Source organism: Neopelma chrysocephalum, unplaced genomic scaffold, assembly GCF_003984885.1.
Source record: "Neopelma chrysocephalum unplaced genomic scaffold, ASM398488v2 Primary Assembly neopelma1_23, whole genome shotgun sequence".
In the NCBI taxonomy this organism is placed as follows: Eukaryota; Metazoa; Chordata; class Aves; order Passeriformes; family Pipridae; genus Neopelma; species Neopelma chrysocephalum.
The window spans coordinates 16,950,638-16,972,239 of record NW_020897691.1 but is presented as its reverse complement, the minus strand read 5'-3'; the positions used below and the strand labels follow the sequence as shown (position 1 = coordinate 16,972,239).

The 21,602-nt window shown below is 40.1% G+C and overlaps 1 protein-coding gene across 2 annotated transcripts; it reads right to left on the bottom strand.

Moving 5' to 3' along the window:
• Positions 1–4,454: 4,454 nt before the first annotated feature.
• Positions 4,455–11,227, bottom strand: VIP (vasoactive intestinal peptide). 2 transcript variants are annotated; one of them, XM_027688553.1, is made up of 7 exons: positions 11,012–11,227; positions 10,450–10,571; positions 8,809–8,949; positions 8,320–8,424; positions 6,635–6,754; positions 5,874–5,982; positions 4,455–4,758 (listed from the first exon to the last, which is right to left on the bottom strand). In XM_027688553.1, the coding sequence occupies exons 2-7, from the start codon at positions 10,560–10,562 to the stop codon at positions 4,750–4,752; spliced, it is 597 nt and encodes a 198-aa protein (XP_027544354.1). In that variant the 5' UTR covers positions 10,563–10,571; positions 11,012–11,227; the 3' UTR covers positions 4,455–4,749. The 2 variants fall into 2 exon arrangements, with proteins under 2 accessions (XP_027544354.1, XP_027544363.1); XM_027688562.1 differs by lacking the exon at positions 8,320–8,424.
• Positions 11,228–21,602: the final 10,375 nt, after the last annotated feature.

Below are 21,602 nucleotides of genomic sequence, written 5' to 3'. Positions count from 1 at the left end.
GTAGCTTGGCTATTTCATAAACTACTGACAAAAGCTGTTGCTCTGAGTACATTTCCTAAGTAGAAAGGTCTTCACTGATACATCCCATGTAACAACAGTGACTCTTTTAGTTTCTGCTTTCCCTCCATTCCAAAAACAGGATATGTGTCAGATAAGAGCAAATTATTATTAAGTAATTGTATTTACATATTAAAAGCATTTATATACGACATTTAGAAATAAGTTAGGCTCTTAGAAGCTGTGGTCTCTTTGAAATGTGAAATAGGGGTTCTAAATGTCCAGACCAGTTCCAGAAAAAGATCCAGAAAATGTCTCTTATGCACCATCCTCATGTACACTCTTTTAAGCATATTATCCTATGCAAAACTCTATATAATACTAAATAATTCCCTCAGTGGGGAAGAACAAGATTCTTTTTCTCCTTCTTTCAACTCGTTATAGAAACAGTCCCCATTCTTTCCCAAAAGAAAGCTGTACTGAAAATACTGTTCTCACCATGGTAATGTTGATATTTAGATATTCATCTCTTTTACTGTATCATTATGATTTATGTCACGTTCAGTTTAATCTTTGAATAATCAGTCATATTTTCATTTACAAAAGTTGATCAATTAAGTTATTGAAAATACTTATCCTCACAAGGAAAAGTTGTTTTTTCCCCTCCCTACTAAGTGATCTGCATACATATCTGTACATAACTGAAGTAGCACTTTTTCTGTTTGTTTACTTCAGAAGCGAAAGATATATCAAATTATTCTTTGGACTTTTTTAAAGACTGATGTAAAAGATGAGTGTCTAGTTTCCTACCTCCAGTTCTAAACCGGCTTGGCAACTTGGCAAGTGATTCGTCTGTGACTGATGTAGAGCAGAAGTGAGAAAAACTGAAAATATTGTAGTTGCCTGAGCCAGTGCAAGTCCCGGGAGGACACAAGTTCTCTTTGATGTATCCAAGGAAAGGTCAAACTTCTGTGCCAGTCATACAGCAAATGAGAAATCTCCCATGAGAAGTCAGGGGCAGTTGGTGAGCAGAACCCCAGCTGCTCTTGCAAATCTAGTTTGCCGGGTTTTCTGCAATACCAAGACCATCAACCAAGACTGGCAGTTGTTAGATTGCTGCACCATAAATTTAAGGTCTGCTGTAAGTGTTCCTCTCAAAAGCATAGGTATCTACTAGCTTTGCAATGCAATGGTGCAATTATTAAAGACTGGGAAAGCTTGTGGTAAGTGAAGGAGGGAGAGAGAAAACAAGGGAAAGTAAAGAGGTAGTGGAAAGCACGAGTAGTATCACAAGAGATAGTCGACAGTCTTTTCCATCTCTCTTCCCTAAATACCTTGCAAGGAAATAAATTATTCCTGTATACATACATCTCTTCCCAAAAGGTCCACCTCTGGGGAGAATTCAATATACATGAAGTTATACCTATGCTTTGGATCCAAGTTACCCATTTTCATATTTTTAAGCATAATTTTTTTTCTTTCAGGTGGAACAAGCACTCATAGCCCCTCAAACCCATTTAGATTATCAGAGGGGCTGTTAGTTTTGTTCATTTTTAATGTGCTTTTACTGGCTGTAATTTTAAATTGTTTTGTCAGCATTTGCAACTCTCATGATTGTATTCACAATCCTGAGGTTGTTCTTGAGTGGGTGATGAATGTACAGATGCACACAAGCATGCAAATCCTCTCCATGGTTTTACGACAAGAAAATGTGCTCTTATAGTCCTGGTGAAGATGTGCCAAGGTGATTCTCTCCCTTTCTTAAAGAGTTCCAAGCAATAGCTTTAAAAAGCAAATCCCATTCAATAAAACAAAAACTAATTAGTTCTATCCTGTAAGATCACATGTATTCCTACCCTGTATTAGAAGTGAAATTCTGGTGAAACATGGTGAGATGTTTCTTTATCATATACCCCAATAACGCTTCACAGTTTTATTCCTTCCTCTCTAGTGGTTGCATTCTCTGTCAGTGATGTTCTTCAAAATCTCCTGGGTATTTGTTTCCTCCTAGCAGTACTCCTGGCACTCCTTTGCGGCTGCCCCTTCCATTCTCCTAATTAATGCAATGCTTTGATTCCACACTTACGACATTTTGCAGGTGGGCTGTAAGATTGGTGACGTGTCAAAGCTCATTGACAGGCTGAAAATTTGTCTCATTTAGTGAAATGCTGCAATTTCTCTTCGATTTTATCATTTAACCTTATCATGACCACTTGCTTATGGAGTTGAGGTGAACAGTGTTACATCTTCCACAATTAATTCCTCTCAGTGTATTAATTGGGCTTTAAATCTCCTATAGAATGCCAAAAGTTGCTACGACAAGTTAAAAGCCATCCTTTAACACAAATATCAAGTCAGGTATTGTATTCTGGAGGTTAAAATCTCTCCTGTCAGTGCTAGGTTTTGCTAAAATGTACATAAAATTTAGCATGCCTTTTAGACTGTCTCTATTTGCTAACCCTCAGAGGAACCTACCATGGTATTATCACAATGAAATTATTAATTTTTTATTTTAATAAATATATGTATATACACACAGATATATATATATGATTTCTAATAAGTGTCCATTTTTTTCTTTCTAATGACTCCATCTTCATTGTAACACAGAAAATGCATGTTCCAAGGTTCTGTGGTTTTCTATGGAGAACTAAATATCAGGGAGTTAATATATTAGACATGGAAGACAAGTTCTTCCATCACATGTCTTATTGGTAAGCAGAAAAAAAAAATTAAAAAAGGAAAATTTAGAAAAAATATTTCTGGAATTGTGGAATCAAAAGTTTGATCACTCCAATTTTTGTTACTTTAAACTGAGTGAATGAACATCACATATATTTGAACAAAAATTCTGTGTATAAAGACCATACACAGCTTTGCTTCTGGTTGGGTTTTTTCACTTATTTTTTTCAAAGATTACTTATCCCAGAAATACCAATATAGTTCAAACTACAATGAAGAAAAATTCTAATTAAATACTATAGCCTTAGTCCGTTAGTATCCTTCAAGTATTTACAAAGATGTTTTTACACTGAAATGTTCATAATATGATAGGAATTGGGGGTGGAAAACCGCTTTTCAAGAGAAGACTTCAAAATTGCATCTAACTTTTGTGGACCACTCATTGGCTTAGGCTAAAATAGATTCTGTCAAGGCTAGATAGAAATAGCAATATTAGCATCTGATCCGTGCAAGCTGATTTTCTTTCTACATGCAGTTGCCAATATTCAAAAAAATTGCAAATCAGAAGGCTACATATTTATGAGAACTGGTCTCATAAATCTCAAATTTTATCATGTTAGAAGTTTCATTCTAAATGGAAAAAGTAAACTTGTCAGTGAAACTTGCAAATCAGTTTTATCACTATCTATGTGTGCATATGTATGATTTATAACTATGTTTGAAATTCCAAATTGAGCTTGTAAGTAGGTCTGATAAGTTTTCCTACTTCAAATTTCATCTTTTTCTAGGAGGTGAAAGGGGAATTATGAGATTATTATGGCTGGTATCACTCAAGAATATGGATTTCATATGTTGTGCATGCAGTACCACGCACTGTCCTTATTGCAGTGGAACTATTAGTCTTACAACGATAAATGATTCTTTAGAAAATGATCTAATTTGTTAAATCTACAAACTTAATAAAATACATCCAGATTTTTGATTCACAGCAACAGTGCGGTGAATCAAACAGCTGCAAATTTCCAGTTCCATAGTCATCTACAGTGATAGGAAACCACAGAAATGGGAACTGGAGGCTCATTGGCTCATCTTTCTAATATAACATAGCATAAATCGGTTAAAAATATTATCTTCCTCTACTATTATAGTAGAGATAGGACTTACTGGGACCTCTACTGTTCCAGTTACCTGTAGCACTGATTCAAACCAGCAATTGTTTGCCATGATAATAAAATTACTTATTGTCTGCATGTCTGTAAATTACATTCATCCTAAAAAAATAGTAAACTGTCTTCAGATCTATTTTATATATAAGCAATAATTTCATCAACAAAGCTACAATTAAGTGTAGGATAACTGATGACTTTAGGCATCAAACGAATCAAGGGATTGCATTCTTTTAGTGCTTTGTCAGCTCCAGCACAAACAAAACACGACTGAAAATAAAGGATACATTTTTTATCTCAATATAATTAGTATGTTGTGAAATATTAAAAATGTGAACAGGAAGGAAAGATGCTTCTGGATGTCAAATTTGTAATGCTTTTTTATTTTCTCTAATTGCTTGGTAAGCTGCTAGAAAAGCTTTGCCTTCTTCTTGGCAATAACCTTAAAAGATCTTTGTAAAACAGTTTTACACAGCTTGCACATTCTTTTCCTCATGTTTTTACATGCTGGTTATGGAACTATCTGGAGATGTATTCCTATTATCATACATGTTTGTCTGAAGTTGTATCACATCTAAAATAAGCCAATTAAGTAGTCAAGATGGGCTCTTTTCAGCTGCATACTCATTTTCAAATGAATTTATTGAAGGAAAGGATTTACAGCATATGGACTCACAGACTTCTCATAAGTTAAACTGGCATCCATATGTACAGCTTTCAGTAGAGAACTCTAGAGTAATATTTACAATGTAAATATCAACTTTTGTTACATAAGAAACAAATATATCACAACTGTCACTTCACAACATATTTGTTCTGGTTTGATGACTAAAGTCATCTCTTTGAAATACTATGTGGAACTCAAAAATAGCTTGTTCTTGTCATAGACTTTACCAGGTGTCCTTCAGAGGTCCTGAAAAGCAAAGGAGAAATATGCTTTAAAAGTGCTGCACTACTACTCTTCCTCATTTAGTCAATGCCAGAAGTTTTAGAAGGTGCAAAATCCAGGAGCAGATGTTTCATGATAATCTTATCTAGAAAGAACATTTCTTTCCAGAACCACATTGCTTACAAATTATTTCAATCCTCAAAGCATAAGCAGTTTATGTCCTTTCCAATATTTGGGAATTTAAGAAGAACTGGAAAGGAAAAGAATATTTTCTCTTTTTTTTAAAGTGATGTAAGGAAACAAAGTTTCGAGAAATGTTTTTTCTTGTATCATCCCCAACTCCTCCCCCCCAAAAAAAGTTATCCTCAAGAGTAGTCTTTTAATATTTTTTCTTGCTTGTATTGGAGACATAGCTGAATGCCAAAAGCCATACTACCATCAGTTTGATAATACACTTTCAAGAATACCAAACTCAATTAACTTTTATGTTTCTATGTTACCTTTTCAACGTTATATCCCTGTGTTGATAAGAAAGGTTTCCATTTCAGTAAACCAACGAAATGCATTTGCGAATGATTTTAGAAAAAAAATAGTCGTAGCTAAATAGAAAACAGCAACTGTAATATTTGCATGTCAGATGATCCCCCCTTAGGTGGGGGTCAAGTGCTTTCTTTATGCATAAAGTTCATGTTGCTGATCCTCTTAGTTCTGGGGGCAACTCCTTTCTGATGAAATAGATGTTAAACAAAATCTGCAGCATTTTTTTTTTTAATTAAAAGAAAGATCCTTGAGTTTGTTTTCTGAAGAAATAACAGTCTTTGTAATTAAAAATGAGTCAGCTCTGGTTTTATTCTACAGTGCACACTGGTTGAAACACCCCAGTGAGTTAGGTGCATTATTAACAGTGGCATTTAATTAGGAATTTTCAATAAGAGCATTCATGGGATAACTTAAATCTTATTATTAAAATTATTATTTTATTCAGACATAATCTCTATAACATAAGCATTTCATGGAACATGACTCCCTTTCATAGATGATTCTGATTTGCTAATAGATCACACTTCATATAAAATTAATCTCATTTTATGGGTCGAGTCAGGTAACAGATAGCAAGAGGAAAGAAAATCTGGGCATACCAGAGGGAGGTGGCTCAACAGCTCGTCTACAGAATCATAGTTTTCTGAGAAGGAAGGTTCAAGAAGTTCTGCTTCATCTCGAACTTTAGCAGGGTTTAGCTCTTCCTGGCTGTGGCGGATCAGAAACAAGTTTTATTGCTCTCAGAAGAAAAAGTAAACAAGAAAGTAAAGCCGCCTTCTAACTGTAGCTTCTGCTCATTTTATTATACTTATACCAAAGTGTTATAAAATGTGAAGTAGCATGTTTAATGAATGAACATTTAAAAGCATATGTCTAAATGAGTGAATATATAGACAGAATACAGGGTCTACAAAAATGCATGCTGGCACTTCTCACATATACTGATTAGGACATATGGCCTTCCACGTACTTTTAAATTTTCATTTCATGTGTTTACTTAGAGGAAAATTTTCAACAAACTTCTTTATCAAATTGTTTCTCATGTTCCATAGCTCTGTGGATTCTTTCCTTAAGAAGATTTTTCATAAATAAAAACATTTTTGAATCTGTCAGAAGCTTTTTAAAATTGCCAGAAGCAGTCTCCTCTTTATTCTTTTATTCTAATTTGATTGTAGTGTCTGTTCCAGTCAGGAAGAAAATGTTGTCTGTATTTGAAAACCATTTTATAAACTACGCTATCAAGTCATTAATGTTTGTTGCCTCTTGTTTGCCCTCTTTGTATACATAAATGGATATAAACTTTTTCTGTCTTAATACCACAAAAGTATGGAAACAATATATTTTTGCTTTCTTGTAGTACCTTCTTTTTCCAGTTAAAACTGAGTTTAAGTATTTCTTCACAGCCATCTGCTTTCGAAAGCGGCTGTAGTTGTCAGTGAAGACAGCATCAGAATGGCGTTTGACAGGACTGTCCTGAGAGCTGGCAATACAGCAATTATGAAGAAAAAATTAATAGATAATATCTGGTTAAAAGTAGATACCTTTAAATGAGTGAAACAAACTTTACCATATTGATTAGCTAAATAACGTTAAATTTTCATTTCGGCTTTCATTTCCAACCATGACTTTGGATCTTTCTTCTGTTGAAAAGAAGCCACGGCTTCTATTGCTTACTATGTATTTTAATAACAAGGATCAAATTCCAAAGATTAGTATTCAATCTTTTTGGACACACCTTCCACTGATTTTTTTCTCCTACTCAACTTTGCCATGGCCCATGCAATTAGGATCCAAACTCAATGATTTCTATATCACTTGTCCCAGGAATTCTGCAAGATCAAATGGTTGAGTGTGGAATTCATTACTCCCTCCTATCTCTTCTCATAGCCCAGATTACTATTTTAAATAAACAGATTTTATTCTGATGTCTATAATTTGTGTAAATATTAGTACAAACCGTGTAAAATTTTAGTACAATGCCAAGGTGCAGCTTGGTTTAAGTCACAGTAAGTCTTAAAGGACCCCATCACTGTTCATACTGAACGCTGTGAAGGCGGAGCCTGCCACCGAGGAAAGTAAGAGTGTAGCATCCCATAAGTTGCTTTAATTACTTGTTCTAAGGAGGTTTCAGAAGAAAAAACCACACCTTGTGAAATCCAAACCTGGAGGCCTATTTTTCATTCACAATCTTAGGAAGCCTCAGTGTGTTCTGTTTTAAATTATCTATGTTAGTTTATAACATATGAGAAACTGGAATTATATGTTCTGGAACAAAGGCAGCATTGACACAAATGGAGGACCTAATTTTTACTCAGCTTTTGAGCATATGGAGTAGCATCTCAATGGAACTGTCATACTGGATCAGTCCAAAGCATTCTACTAATACATTCCCAAAAGTACCCGGTAGCTGCTGCTTAGGGATATGAAAACAAGAAAAGTATACAGTTATCCTTCCCAGCACCCCACAACCATTAGTTTATGAATGTCCTGGTCTGGAAGTTGCATCCAGACCCCTTGTCTATGAATTTTGCTCTTTCTTTTTTGAATCCTGCTACAATACGGATCTCATAAACATCTGGCAATATGTTCTACAGTTGGAAAAAACAATTCCTTTACATTTTCACTATAAACCAATTTTTTCTTAATTTCATTGAGCATCTCCCTGTTGTTATGTAAGTACTGAATAATCATTCACTTTGTATTTACTTTTGCCATTCATCCACCAAGCTAGTAAAAACACTACCAGAGAAAAAGAATTAGCAAATTACCATGCTAATCATTATAATATTGCCAGTATATATTTTCCATGCTTTGTACAGTGTCTATTGCTCTACCTCTCACAACTGTATCAGGAATAAATAGTAACATACTCATTTAGTAATATCACTAAATACTTATATAGGATTTTCAGCTCCTCCATAATTATAGCAGCTTCTCTTTCATTATCTCTAAATCACAAAAAGGAGAACTTAGGTACAGAAGGGTGAAAAAATGCCAATGAAGCCAGCTAGGAAAAAAATCTACCTAATGTAAGTGTCACCTCACCTAACTCGTTTTCTAATAAGCGAATGCAGATATCTCTTCACAGCAAGTTTAGCCAAAAGATGGCTGTAGACACTGGTGAAAATTCCATCAGCATGCCTTGCATTTCTGAAATGGACAATAAATAAACTCTACAATACAGCCTGGGTTCATATCATTTTGATAACGTTCATTTTGTAATTATACTACTTTCCTTAATTTATCTATTGTACATATTAAATTAAACTAATTTCATAAAACAACTTCCAGATTTTCACAATATAATTTTTAGCCCTTCCTGGAAAGCGAATGCATTCATCATGCCAGAATGGCAATGCAATCAACATTTCTGCCAACATCCCTACTGCTACCAGTACTCAACCAGCGGCTGTGTGTTTTTCTTCTGTAATTGAATCTTCCTTTCCTGTTTCTCAGTTTGAAAATGTGAATGATATTTTGGCATAAATCAAGTAGTCCATCATCATTTGTATTTATGGTAATGAAGAAACTCACCTATCAATAAGTCTGGACAGATCAAAATAGAATTTCTCATTTTCAGGTAGTGTGTTCTGCAAAATGTCTGATTCTGATTTTAATGACCCACGGGCATGGTCAGGTTCACTGGCTCCATCAAATGGCATTCTGTTTCCCAATCTGTTGGAGAAAGAAACCATATAAAGTACAGCTAGCTGAGGACATGCAACACTTCAATGTAGCTTACATTTTGGTTTGTGTCAAAAATGCACATCTACCTACTTTAATCTGTAAGGCATTTTAAAGAAGTCTAGATAAAATAAAAGTCACTTTCAGGTAGAATCCATGCTGAATGGTAGATTAATTGACTTAACAGATCCTTCTCTCAAAAGTATATTTTCTAGATATATGCTGTCATTGCATGCAGCTTATTTCAGTGAACAGTGCATAACGTGTGGTGATTACAGCACAAGTGACAACCATGAAGCTTTTTCTAACAACTATATTTTGTATAAATGACGGATGGAAACTAACAGCCACTACACATGCAAAATGAAAACAGTTCCTGTGATGTACTAACCCCCCAGTTAAGATTTAAGATATGTACTGAAATGCATAATGAAACAGTTCTTAGGCCTTTTCCAAAGAAAACAAATACATCAAGAACTTTGAATTAAATATACAAAGTTCAGTCATGTATCTCTATGTTTTTATTCTCTCATAAATGTTCACATTTAATATCTTAAAATGTTTATCATAGCAATTGCTCTGTATAAACTGATTTACAGTTACTTCACATTTTCATATACTGCTGTTTCTTATGACGTGTCATATTTTATCAAGGGCAGTGTGACTGCATAGCAGTAGTATGATATCAGACATTCCTTCTGGCTACTCTTATGTTCTCTGGCAGACAATAGCCTCCCATCACTGTAGGGAACTCCTGTGTGTGATGATGTGCAGAAATCGCATATTAAAAGTAGGATAGGCTATTGCTCTTGTAATTTTGTGGTCACTATTGGCACTGCTTATGTATCTGAGTCATGTAAAAAAATTGTGCGAAGTTGCTACATAAGATAAACCAGCTCAAGTCACACCTTTGTAAGTCAGTCACCGTGCTGTTTTGCCGTACTGTTTTCCATTGGTATTTATACACATTATATTCCTCTTACCTAAATGTAAACCGTACCGTTCTACCATCTGATTTAACTTAGCTGAACAAGTAACAGGAACTTCAACCAGCCAAAGCACTTAGCGGTACAAAACCTACACACCGGTCTGTTCCGACCGACACGCTCACGTCCCAGGGCACACCGTAACCTACATCCCCTCCGCCTCCCGCACATACCGCGGTCACTGCTTCCCAGCCCGTGGGGCAGCGCCACGGCAGCCGCCTCGGGAGGTGAGTCCGTGTCCCGGGGGCTTTTACAGGTGGGATCAGCGGGTACCGGCCGGGACACGCCTGACCGGAGCCTCGCCTCGAAGACCTCGCGCACCCTCCCGTCCCCGGACAAACGCCCCGACGGGAGGTGCCGCACTGCACGTTTGTTGGAAGGGCACTGCGCGCTGGTTGGAAGGGCGCAGTGGAGGACTGTCTCTTTCACAGCCCCTCCCGGTTCCCGGCGGGGCCGGGCAGGCCCGTGCGGGCCGGTGGGGCGCGGCGCGGAGCGCGGCCCTTACCGCGGCACGGGAGGGAAGGCTGCGCTTCGCGGGGGCAGCGCCCGCGCCCGCCAGCAGAGCGCGCTGAGGAGGGCGAGGGCGAGGAGGAGCGGGGAGGCGCCGCGGTGCTCCATGGCCGCCACCTGCGGAGGGAAGAGGCAGCCGTCACCCACCGACCCGGCCCGCCCGCACCGACGGGCCCCGCGCCCAGGTACCGGGGCTTCGCCTCGGGCCGCCACGCAACTGCCCCGGCACCCGGCCCCGTCCCAACTGCGGTCCTGGTCCCGAGAGACGCCGCTGGCAGCTCCCCCGCAACCGCGACCCTGCTGCCGGCAGGGAGAGCTGGCACCCCAGAAGGCGACTGTGAGGGGCAGCGGCCCCCGGGGCTTAGCGACTTAGGCGTCAAAAAGGAAGGGTCCCTCCACGGCTGCCCGGGGCCGTCAGAACCGCTCCCTACTCCCCCGACGGCCGAGACGTTTCCCCTGCGGGTCCGGGAGGGGAGAAGAGAAGCGTGGGTGCGAGACGGGGATACCCTCCTCATCCGCTGGGAAGTTGCCGCTGCGGCGGAGGGAAAGTTACTCACGGAGCCGCGAGTCCGTCGGTGGGTCTGGCTGTGCGGGCGCGGAGCGGAGCGGTGCCGGGGGAGTGCGCCCTGCCCTGCTGCGCGGCTGCCGGAGCGGCGGCAGAGGGTGAGGAGGAGGAGGATGAAGAGGAGAGCTCCGTCTCGCCGCACACTCTGAGCTGCCCGCCGCGCCGCCGCGTTTTATAGCGTTTACACGTTTCTGCTTCCGAAGAGGCAATCACGTTACTGGAGAGACGTCACCCTTCCCAAGGGGACGGTCGCTTTGTTCAGGACAGTCAGAGACTTATATTTAACTCATAAGCAGTTAGCGCACCCTATCTCTTCCCCCACCTCCTCCCCCCCCCCCGCCCCCCCGGCCTTTATTTGATTTATATTAATGACATAGTTTTGCAGGAAGCGGAGCCCCGTCGGCGGGGTGATTCCGCCTCGCCAGGCAGGAGACTAGGCGGCCGTCGGGGGCTGCGGTGGGCACGCCGCACTGCGCACCCCTGCCCGCACCCGGTATAGCCGGAGGGGAGGTGACGGCACTCCCCGGAGCACTTCGCTTCCTCCCCACCCCTATAGCCCCCGTACTTCCCTACGCAGTCCCCTTCTCCAGGGGTTACTCCTTTCCCTAACTCTTCTCCGGTGTTTTCATGCTGGGCTGGTCCCTCTCCGTCCCTGGCACATGCCCGTCCTTGATAGGGGTTCCCGCCCGAGATCCGCAGGGAGCTGGTCTTAAATTTTTTCTGCGGCTTTTAGCTTGATTTTAGCAGATGTAGGGGCGTTTGCCAGTCTTTGATTTTTCGTTTAAACTGTGTGTGTGTTCGAGTAAAACGGATTAAACCCCACATCCAAGCGCCGCTTGGTGCAGCCAAGCACCGCAGGTGCTTGTGACCGTTCCGCGGATCCCAGCGCCGGCACACGCTGCATGGGCGCGCAGGGAGCGCGGCTGGAGATTATGTTAAATCCCTGTGAGCAGGAGGGGAATCAGCTCTTCTTTCTAGGGTTCTTAAGCCCAAACCTCGGGGCTGGAGTCACTGCCACAGTAAGGGAGAATCAGATAGTTTCAAGTCTTTGATTTTCTCCTTCGAATTTTCCCTACCTCGGAGAGATCTGTGAGCCGCAGGGAGAGAAACACGGGGGAAGTGGGCGTGGGACCCGCGTGCAGGCCGGCAGCACCTCTTCAGTGTCACACCGTGCCTGCCCTGGAATATTTGCCAAACAGTCTCGGAAGAATTTCAGCTGAAAAGGTCGTTATCCTTTTTTCTTAATTTTTTTTTTCTTGAGCTTTTGTGCTCTAATCCTCCTACTCAGTCAGTAACGATTGTACCAAATCTATACAGATGATTTCGCCATTTTTTCTTACTTCTATTAAGTTTCTCTGTTCCATGTTTCACTAAAGGTTAGACAGGCTCAATGCCGAAGATTCTGTGATGCTTAATCGTATTTTCTAATTCAGTTACATAAAGAATAAGTGAATTAGATTAAAAATGCCTGGAAATTTGGTTCTCGGATGACAGCTGTGACTAAAACCAGAGTTCCTGCAGTAGTCTAATTTCAGGAAAATTTCCCCTTGTTACTACATAACTGGAGGTCGAAGATGCTACTCTGCTCTGGAATGGCGAGCTGAGCATCAATGGCACCGTATTCCTCTCACCCCTCAGAAATACCCCAGCTAGGGCGCATAGGCGTTGTGCTGTATGCACGACTTAGGGAAGTGCAGTGGACTTCACCCAGCTGCTTAAAAGAGAAGAAACCCATCTCCATCGCCGGGGCTCCGAGAAGTTTTCGAGTTCCCAGGCTCCTGGCCTGGAGCGGCGAACGAGGAGGGAGGTGGCTCTCGGGACGGAGGGCGCGGGCACCCCGCGGCCAGGGCCGGGCTCGGGCGGACCGGAGCGCCCCGGCTGCCGCTCCTCAGCCCCTCCCTTCCTCCTGAGTCCCGCTCCTGCCGAGGGCGCCGCTGCGGGAAAAGCCCAAACGCTGCTGGCAGCAGGAAGCGGAGAAGAAAGAAGTTTCCTTCTAGCGCTAGAACGCCTGAGTTAGCGCAGCCTGAAGAGCAGGGTCTCGCAGGAGTCCTGCGGTCTGCGGTCCCTGAGAGGGAGGAGGGGATTATTCAATTCAATCTAAGGAATATGTGAAAAACATGTCTGCTGTCAGTTGCTGTGTATCTGCAATATGGGTGGCCGCAAACTGTGAGGAGACATACATAGACTGCCTAAAAATTTGAGAATCCCTGACAAATCAGTGCTTTCTTACCATACTGTATTATACCATGTACTGTACTACACCGTACCATACCACATCTGGTAAATCTGGTGTGCTGTAACTTCGTTCCCCTTTTCACAGGTAGTACACTAGATTGCACAACATGCTGTAAGTCTGGCTAAAATCCCCTCAGAACCTCTCTAGGGAAGACAGTATTGATAAAAAAACTCTATAGCCCCCTTAACGATCTGAGAAATTTGTAGTGCATCAAGTCTTACAATACCATTTATTTTCCCTATTCTATAGATAAGAGACTGAGTCATAGGGAGATCAAGTGGATTCCCCTTGTTTATCCAGGAAATCCCCAGTGGAGCTTTGAAGTGACCCCAAATGTCCCAAGCACTCTTCAGTCACACTAACAATTGTCTGCATTTCCCTTCAACACCTTGTTGCAACCCACCATCTTCTCCTCTTGAATCAAAAGAAACTGAAGAAGAGATGCCATCTCTCCCTTTCTCCTTATTCCTCACATTTCTCAAAAGGATTTTCTGTGACAGAGGTTTGTTTGGGATGACTGAGAAAGGTTTGGTGTGGCAATCCAAATTTTATCTTTTCCAATTTTTTTTCCCCCTGAAGCTTAAATACACTATTATTTCCACATCCAAAAATGTTTTGATAAGAGCAAGGCATTGAAAGGAAAATAGTACTATATAAGCATTCAGATGGAGAAAAGACTCTTCTCCCTAGGAATCCTAAGCAAGTCCTCTTAAGATCTAGGCAGATGAACTTCTTTCTAGAAGGTAACTCCTACTGTCTTCTACTGATAGAAATTCTGCCCTTTCAGGAAAGTGCCACTTGGGAAAAAAAAGTGCTTGAGAGCTTCTCCAGGATAATAATTAGACTCAGGCAACTCCATGGAAGTCAAATATTTTGCAGTGATTGTTGCAAGGAATCCTGATGCTTAGCAGCTCACCACCTACTGAACCTTTTATCTTTGTTCTATGTATTATCAAATATCTTTTGGCTACCTTCACTTTTGCTTTATATTCTTTACTGTTCCACTTAACAACAAAAACAAGGTTATAACCATAAAGATTGAGCAAAGAGCAGTTGTCTGACAGTTTGTCTCACCATTTGTATACAAACTTGTGTGATGTATGTATAAATCTAGTATACCTAAAATAGTTACATCATCTGGGGTAAGATATTTGGGAATTGTTAGGTTTTTTAGTTAGACTAAAATTAGACTAAAATTAGACTACTAATTTTAACATGTAAAACTTTGCTGAAATTGATGTGCTAAAAATCTCCTAAAGCCAAATCCTTAGATGAGAGAAATCTGCTTAGTTCCACGAAGGACCTGCTTAATATTTACCAGATCTATCACGTAATTGTATTTTAAGAAAAGAGTTATGTCAGAAATAGAAATATTTTAGGGGGGAAAAAAAGGATAAAAATATTAAAAGAGTTGTTTTAGGACTTGCATATTATATTGGAAAACAAAACTTCTACTGACTCATGAGCTCTCTCTTACTAATCATCAGGTTAGCAGAATGTCCCTTATGCATTACAGCTCATTTTCCTGTAGATGAGTTCAGAAACTCTGCCTTTGATCCCATAGCCATATCACATTGATCCATGAGTTTTTAGAGCTTATAGAGCAGATTGATGGAGCGCTACTATTCAGCAGCTAACAGAAGAGCTTTTTCAACTTCCACAAAAGAGATAAGAGACAAAAGGTCAAGAAACGGTATATGAAGAGTAAAAAATACAACTAAAAAAGTGATAAACTAACCTGCCCTTCTCTAATCCTTTAATGACATGATTAGTATAATCTCGAATATCTGCTCTCAGCACCCTGTTGCATGGCTGAGTCCCACTCTCACATAGACATCCATATTCCTCAATATCACCTGGTTTGAGAAAATGGATGGAATGCTGAAATGAAAATGATGAAACTTATTCCAGCCTCACTTTCTTTGCACCTATCTCTGAATGCTTCTCAGAAGAAATAAGGAGAAAACCATCAGTTTGTTCTTTTAGGTAAGTTATATTTCAAAAGCACAGTCCACATTCTACCACACCTTCAGCCTGAGTCAGCTCTGCAGACTCAGAAACGTGATGGCAAGCAGAATAAAACACAGACAAATATTTTGCAGTTGAAAACACGATTTGCCTTCTGCAGCAGAAAATTCAGCAGAAGATTGCTTGTCTCTTCATTTCCCAGGCTGTGGAGGGTGTTGCACAGGTGTAACAGAGGAGCCTTTGTTTTCTCTCTCACCCTTTTTGAGCCCTGCTTTCAGGTCACAAGTGTGGATCCTCAGAGCAGAGTCATTAACTGAAGTAAACTCCTGCAACATGTAAATTATATTAATAAACATGATACTATGTACACCACTTGAACAACTCTGTCCTATTGCAGGTGGTAGTTTTGCATTATGACTCTATGTGGATTAACAATTTTCACAATCAGTTTTCAAAATCACTGGAACATTTGGATTATGCCTATGCCTCCCAACCACTCTTCCATCTCTTGCATTAGTACATCCTGGCATGTCATCAACACAGACATGCTTGATTTTTTTAAAACTTCCCAGTGAATCTCATCATCATGGCTAGGCTTTGCAAACGAAGATTTGGCCAGTGGATATAGTGATAAGAAAAAGGCATGCAGGAGAGGTGTTGACTCTGGCGATACTTCCAAGGACCTTTTCACCTTGCCTGGGCTGTTATCTGGGAAAATTCCTACTGCTTGTAGTTTAGTTCTGTTTTCACACTCCTGCTCCCTCACCCCAAAATGCAATCAGATTCTTTCTAAGACTTCAAAGCAGTTTGGGGTAGACATATTGTTCTCCAGGTGTTTATGCTGTTCGGTATGTATATGAACTACTGTTTCATGTCCATCTGGCTCATGGTATGCTGCTGTCCTGGAAGTGTTGGTCCAAATTTCTTCCCATTCTTTAGCATGGATGTGATGTTTTTGCCATCCCCCTTTCAATATCAGACACGTATTCTGCAGTCACACCTCAGGAAGGTCTATGACTACGCAATCTTTAACAGAATCTTTAATATTTTTGGTTTTCTTTCAGAGCAATTTCCTTCTAATGTTCCACCTAAATTGCTTAAAGAATTTCATTTACCTTAAATCCCAGAAAAATCACACAGTAATCCAAAGTTTATCAGGAAGCAGAGTAGTTTCTGGTTTGGTCAAGCTATTTGTTTTTACAAATAGCTTTGTTTTTAACAAGCTGTCTGAAATATGTCCTGTTTCTACCACCACAGTTATAATGTTCAAACTTCAGTAAAGGATCAGATGATACTTTCTTTCATCACCAGAAATTTGTTTCTCCTCCTGCAGCTCACCTAACCCTTCTCTGAGAAGAGCTCACAGTCTTCTCTGCAAATCTGAAACAACCTTCATATAGGTCAAGTCTTCTAGAAGACATAGCTTTCAGACTGAATTTCCCACACATTTTCAGCCAGCTCTTTGCTTCATGGTTTTATGTATACAAAACCGGATTTTCTATGGTGAACCTTTGAAAAATCACTATATTTTTCATTATAGTCTGACATGAGTAAGCTTCTCTAAGCTAATACCTAATTATCTAAACAGATACTAAGAACGATCTTTCAAACCCATGTCCCTACATTTTCCCCAGGCTTTCAGGCCTGTCACCTGGACAATATGATACCTTATAAAAGTCCTTTTGTTTCTACCTGCACAAAAGGAATACAGAATAGAAATAACCTCCAGAGTCCATTCAGATTACCTGTTAAAATTAAAACCCAATAACAGTGCCACAGTGGAGTTCAAAATTTGGAAGTCTGAGAGCAAACCTACCTCGGGTAGCTTGTCTCACTCTGATTCACTGTTGACACACACCTTATGAAGTTTGATTGCAAGTTTATTGGAAGCTTGGGCAATCCAAGATTCCTTGGGAAACGAATGGTGCTAAAGGCCAGGAGCACATCTCCAGATGCCAGAGGGCTGTTAAAAGTCCCTTTGCCTCCTTACCTGTTTACTTCCTATCCTGACTTCAGAAAATCCCATGAAGTTTCAGAGGATTTAGTCCATTTACACATTCGTAACTGTATGATAGGAATCTTTCATGGGTTGTAATTGTAACATCTGTGCTGAAAGGACTGGAATACTTCTCCAATTTTGCACAGATCCTTTTCCCTGCGTATAGTACAAGATGCTGGTTCTAGACTGTGTGGCCAAACTCTTTTTGTCTTCCCTAGTGAATACTGCTACTATTGCACTGTCTGGAAGCTTGTGAGAACAGACATATCATCTCAGGCTATTAAAAAAACCCCACGTCAGTGGGGCTGGAAGGCTCATCTTAAGATGCTAATTATGCCAGGATAACTTTCTCCCTTGAACTGACCTAATCATCACAAGTTCTTAATTTACCAAGCTGAAAAAGGAAGCCATCTAAAAGCTACAGCAGAAACAAGCTAAAAATGCTTCAGTCTCAGGCAATTACCACTATTGTCTTCATGGAAAAAGAGCTGAGAGAGGTTTTCTAAAACTGTCCATGTGTATAAAGGGCATAGTGTAACGTGCTGTCTCTTAGCACTACTCTAAGCCTAATGTACATTATTATGGCTGTGGAAATCTACATCCACATTTAGTTGCCATGAAGAAACCATACAGCAGAAAGTATCAAGCTGTTAGTTTACTATCCTTAATAAATTATGTTATTTAGACTTTACTGCTTTCAATATTAGTCATGAAATAATTTCTGTAGTGTTCATGGACGAAAGAGATAAAGTTCCAACCTGGTTGATCATTTAGTTTAACTCCACAGGTAAACAGAACAAATGATAACTCCTGCATTTTGTTTGACTTCTTGGCCAATACATCAATAGCTCATTATCCTTTTCATCTTATGCGAAGCATTAAGAATGTTCCAATGAACATAGCACCATAGTCAATATATTCTCCTTTATTAAGTACACATGAATAGATCCAATACTAATAAGGTTTTGAAGAGATTTTGGGAAGTGAAGATTATCACAAAGATAAAAGACATTAGTAGACGCAGCAATACTTTTGATAGCCATCATATAGGCTGTCATCATATATGTATATAATTCTGCGGTTTACATTTTTAAATTTGACAGACCCATTAAAGTGCTTTCTGCAGAAACAAGTGAAACATTCAGCACCAGCATCAGCACTACTGAATGTCAATATTAAAATGTTGCTGTTGAACCTAAGCTACGACCTTAGCACCTCAAAATTTGCTAAACTTTCTGCTCAACTTGTACCAAAGCATGAATTCATAAATTATTGATCTAGATTTGAATCTTGCTCCTGGTGACTCTGTGTCAATCATGTGGTTACATCAATAGCTGCACAGTAAAAATAACTATAACCCTTTTCCAGCATGTCATTTTGAATGAAAACAGGATTTTCAAATAGTATTTCATGTAGTAAATAATTATTCTGTGCAAGCTCTAAGTACACTTCTAACTGTCCAAGTCACAGGTAATTTTTCTTCTTACTTGAAATATTTTCTGGTTTAAAAGAAAAAATTTCCATAGATGTGTAATTACACAATGTCACAACAGAAAATTATATCACACAACACTGTCTGTGGAAAGGGCAACAAAGTTCATTTGTTGCAGGTATTCTTCCTGGATCTTATTTTCGGAGATGCTCTCAGTTTGCTTCCAGTGGCTTCTGTTTGGGGGAGAATATTCCATAATGATTAGAAGATTATCCAAACGTGACTTGTCTACTGACGTTACTCAATCAGTGCTGTAATTTTGACACTGGGTTCAAAAAGCTTTGGAGTCAAAGGGTAACAACAATTGGCTCAGGAGGGTTCACCCTTTTCTTAGATCTTGAAAGAAATGTGTTGAGTAGTATAAGCTATGCTTTTTGAGACAGTGGGTAGCATAAACTGAAGCTGAATCCATAGCCCTGTCTTGGCCTATATTCCCGTATGCACAATGCTCCATCTAGAGTTTTATGGCTCAGAAAGCTCATCCTCAGCACAACTTGTGGTCCTGGTGTCTGTGACCGAGCAAGGTCAAGTATCAGCTTCTCCCAAGCAGCAACAAGGGCTGCACCTCCCAACTTGATTACCATTGGCTATCTGCGAAAAACTTACTGATTGTCAGTCTGGAAGCTGAAGAGCATATTAATATTCAGTGTAGTCATATTGTACTCTGTACCTACTATGTACACTACCCAGTAAATAACTGTGTGTACTAGTAAGATTGCATACAATTTTTCTTGCTGAATTTTTGCACACAGTAAAAGGTATCCAAATATAAGTGTCCTAATAGTTAAAAGGTTAAAAGGTCACTCAGAAATGCATATCATGTACTAATTTAAGAACATGAAAATGAGCCAGAAAGTGGAGTTACTAAAAGAATTCCAAACCCCTTTTTGCCTTGTCCTCCAGACAGTTCCAGAGGAAGCTGAACCCAAAGTGGCATCTCTCAGGATCTATCAGAATAACACATTTTGACAATTCCTCATGCTGTCTAGAGGCAGTAAAGATTACAGACAATCTTTTCACGAACCTGTAAGAGACTGTCCTGCTGGGGACAGTTTTTCTTCAGATAGTCATAATTACAAGCAGGATTGCTGTAATGTTGGCCTCAAAAGCCAGAGAAGAGACTGGCTATCTGATGCTAGCACTCCCTTTGGTCTGCTCTGCTTTTCAAACCCAGATCTAAAATGTCCCTCCAAATGGTGCCCAGAAGTGATCTTTACCTGAGTGAGACTCTACAAAAACTTATCTTTAGTCTTTCCTACTGTTATCCTACTTCATCGGCACATCATCCAGAGAGGAGAGATGATGCAAAAAAACCCTCTGTCGAACAACAGAACTGCCAAGACTCAAACACAGCTGTAGTTCAGGAGTTCCTAAACCTGCTCTCAAGTCAAATAGTAGAAAGGAATTGGCAAGCACTGATTCACCATGACCTCAGCTGTCAGCCCCTCATGTATGGGGATGTAAGGATCATCCTTATATCCTCACAGACCTTTTAACATGCTCAAAGACTGGGCAGGTGAGATGAGCGGAGGAGTCCTGTGTTTTCACAGAGAAGAAACTTTCAACAAACAGAAATCATTTGACAGATACAAATTCTGTTCTTAAATTAGTATTAAAGTAGTTCTTAAATGAGAATGGTGTGCTTTATGAAATTATATTCTGATTCAACAGAGTTATTAAAGATATGAGTAATCTCACTGCAGTCAATAATAAAGCAATACAGGTAAACTACCAGTGGTCAGCCAGAGCATTTGGATTGGGTTTATGTAGCAAGAGCCTCAGTTGTGTGTCTAGCACACTCCATTTGCAAATCTACCCCTGAAGAACAACAATATATAATACAGTATATTTCTTACTTTCTTTTCATTCACTGTTGTGGTTTCACCCAGACTACAACCAAGGCCCACACAGCTGCTCACTCACTACCCCACCAGCAAGATCAGGGAGAGAATTGGAAGGGCACAAAGAAGAAAACTCATGAGTTTAGGTAAAGACAGTTTAATAGGGAAAGTAAAAGCCTTGCACACAAAGAAAGCAAGACAAGGAATTCATTCACTGCTTCCCATGGGCAGGCAGGTGAGCAGGAGAGCCGGGCCCCATCAGGGGTAACGGTGACTTGGGAAGACAAAGGCCATCACTCCGAACATCTGGCCTTTCCTCCTTCTTCCCCTCACCTTATATATTGAGCATGATGTCATATGGTATGGAATATCCCTTTGGTCAGTTTGGGTCAGCTGTCCTGGTTATATTTCCTCCCAGTTTCCCTTGCACCCCCAGTCTCATCACCAGTGTGGCAGTATGAAAAGCAGAAAAGGCCTTGGCTCTGTGTAAGCCTTGCTCAGCAATAACAAAAATATCTCTATCTTATCAACCCTGTGTTCAGCACAAACCCAAAACAGCCCCATATTAGCCACTGTAAAGAAAATTAACTCTACTGCAGACAAAACCAGCACAACTGTTCTGTTGTACTGATAAGGAAACAGCCTTGAAAGTTTTTGATCACTAATGACTCAGATTTTGAGTACAGCATCAAGTGTGACAAGATTGTCTGAAACATTCTTGGTTTATTTTTAAATCTTTGTGATGCTCAGCACCAGAAGCAGCTTTTAGATCACCTAACCATTTAATGTCTTACAGGTGTTTTGAATGAAGTGGGAACATCTATTTATACTTCTGTGAATTGAGAAAATGCACTTAAAGGTATGATGACATCTAGCCTTCAGGATCTATAAAATGTCTGTGAAAAGGCATGCAGATGCATATGCTTTGTTATTATGGATTAGGGGTGACATAATCAGTAAAGACCATTTCAGGCATCTTTCAGGAACACTACCAGGACTTTAAATGCAATCGCACTTCAGTTAGTTTGCAAAGTCATGGTAAATCTG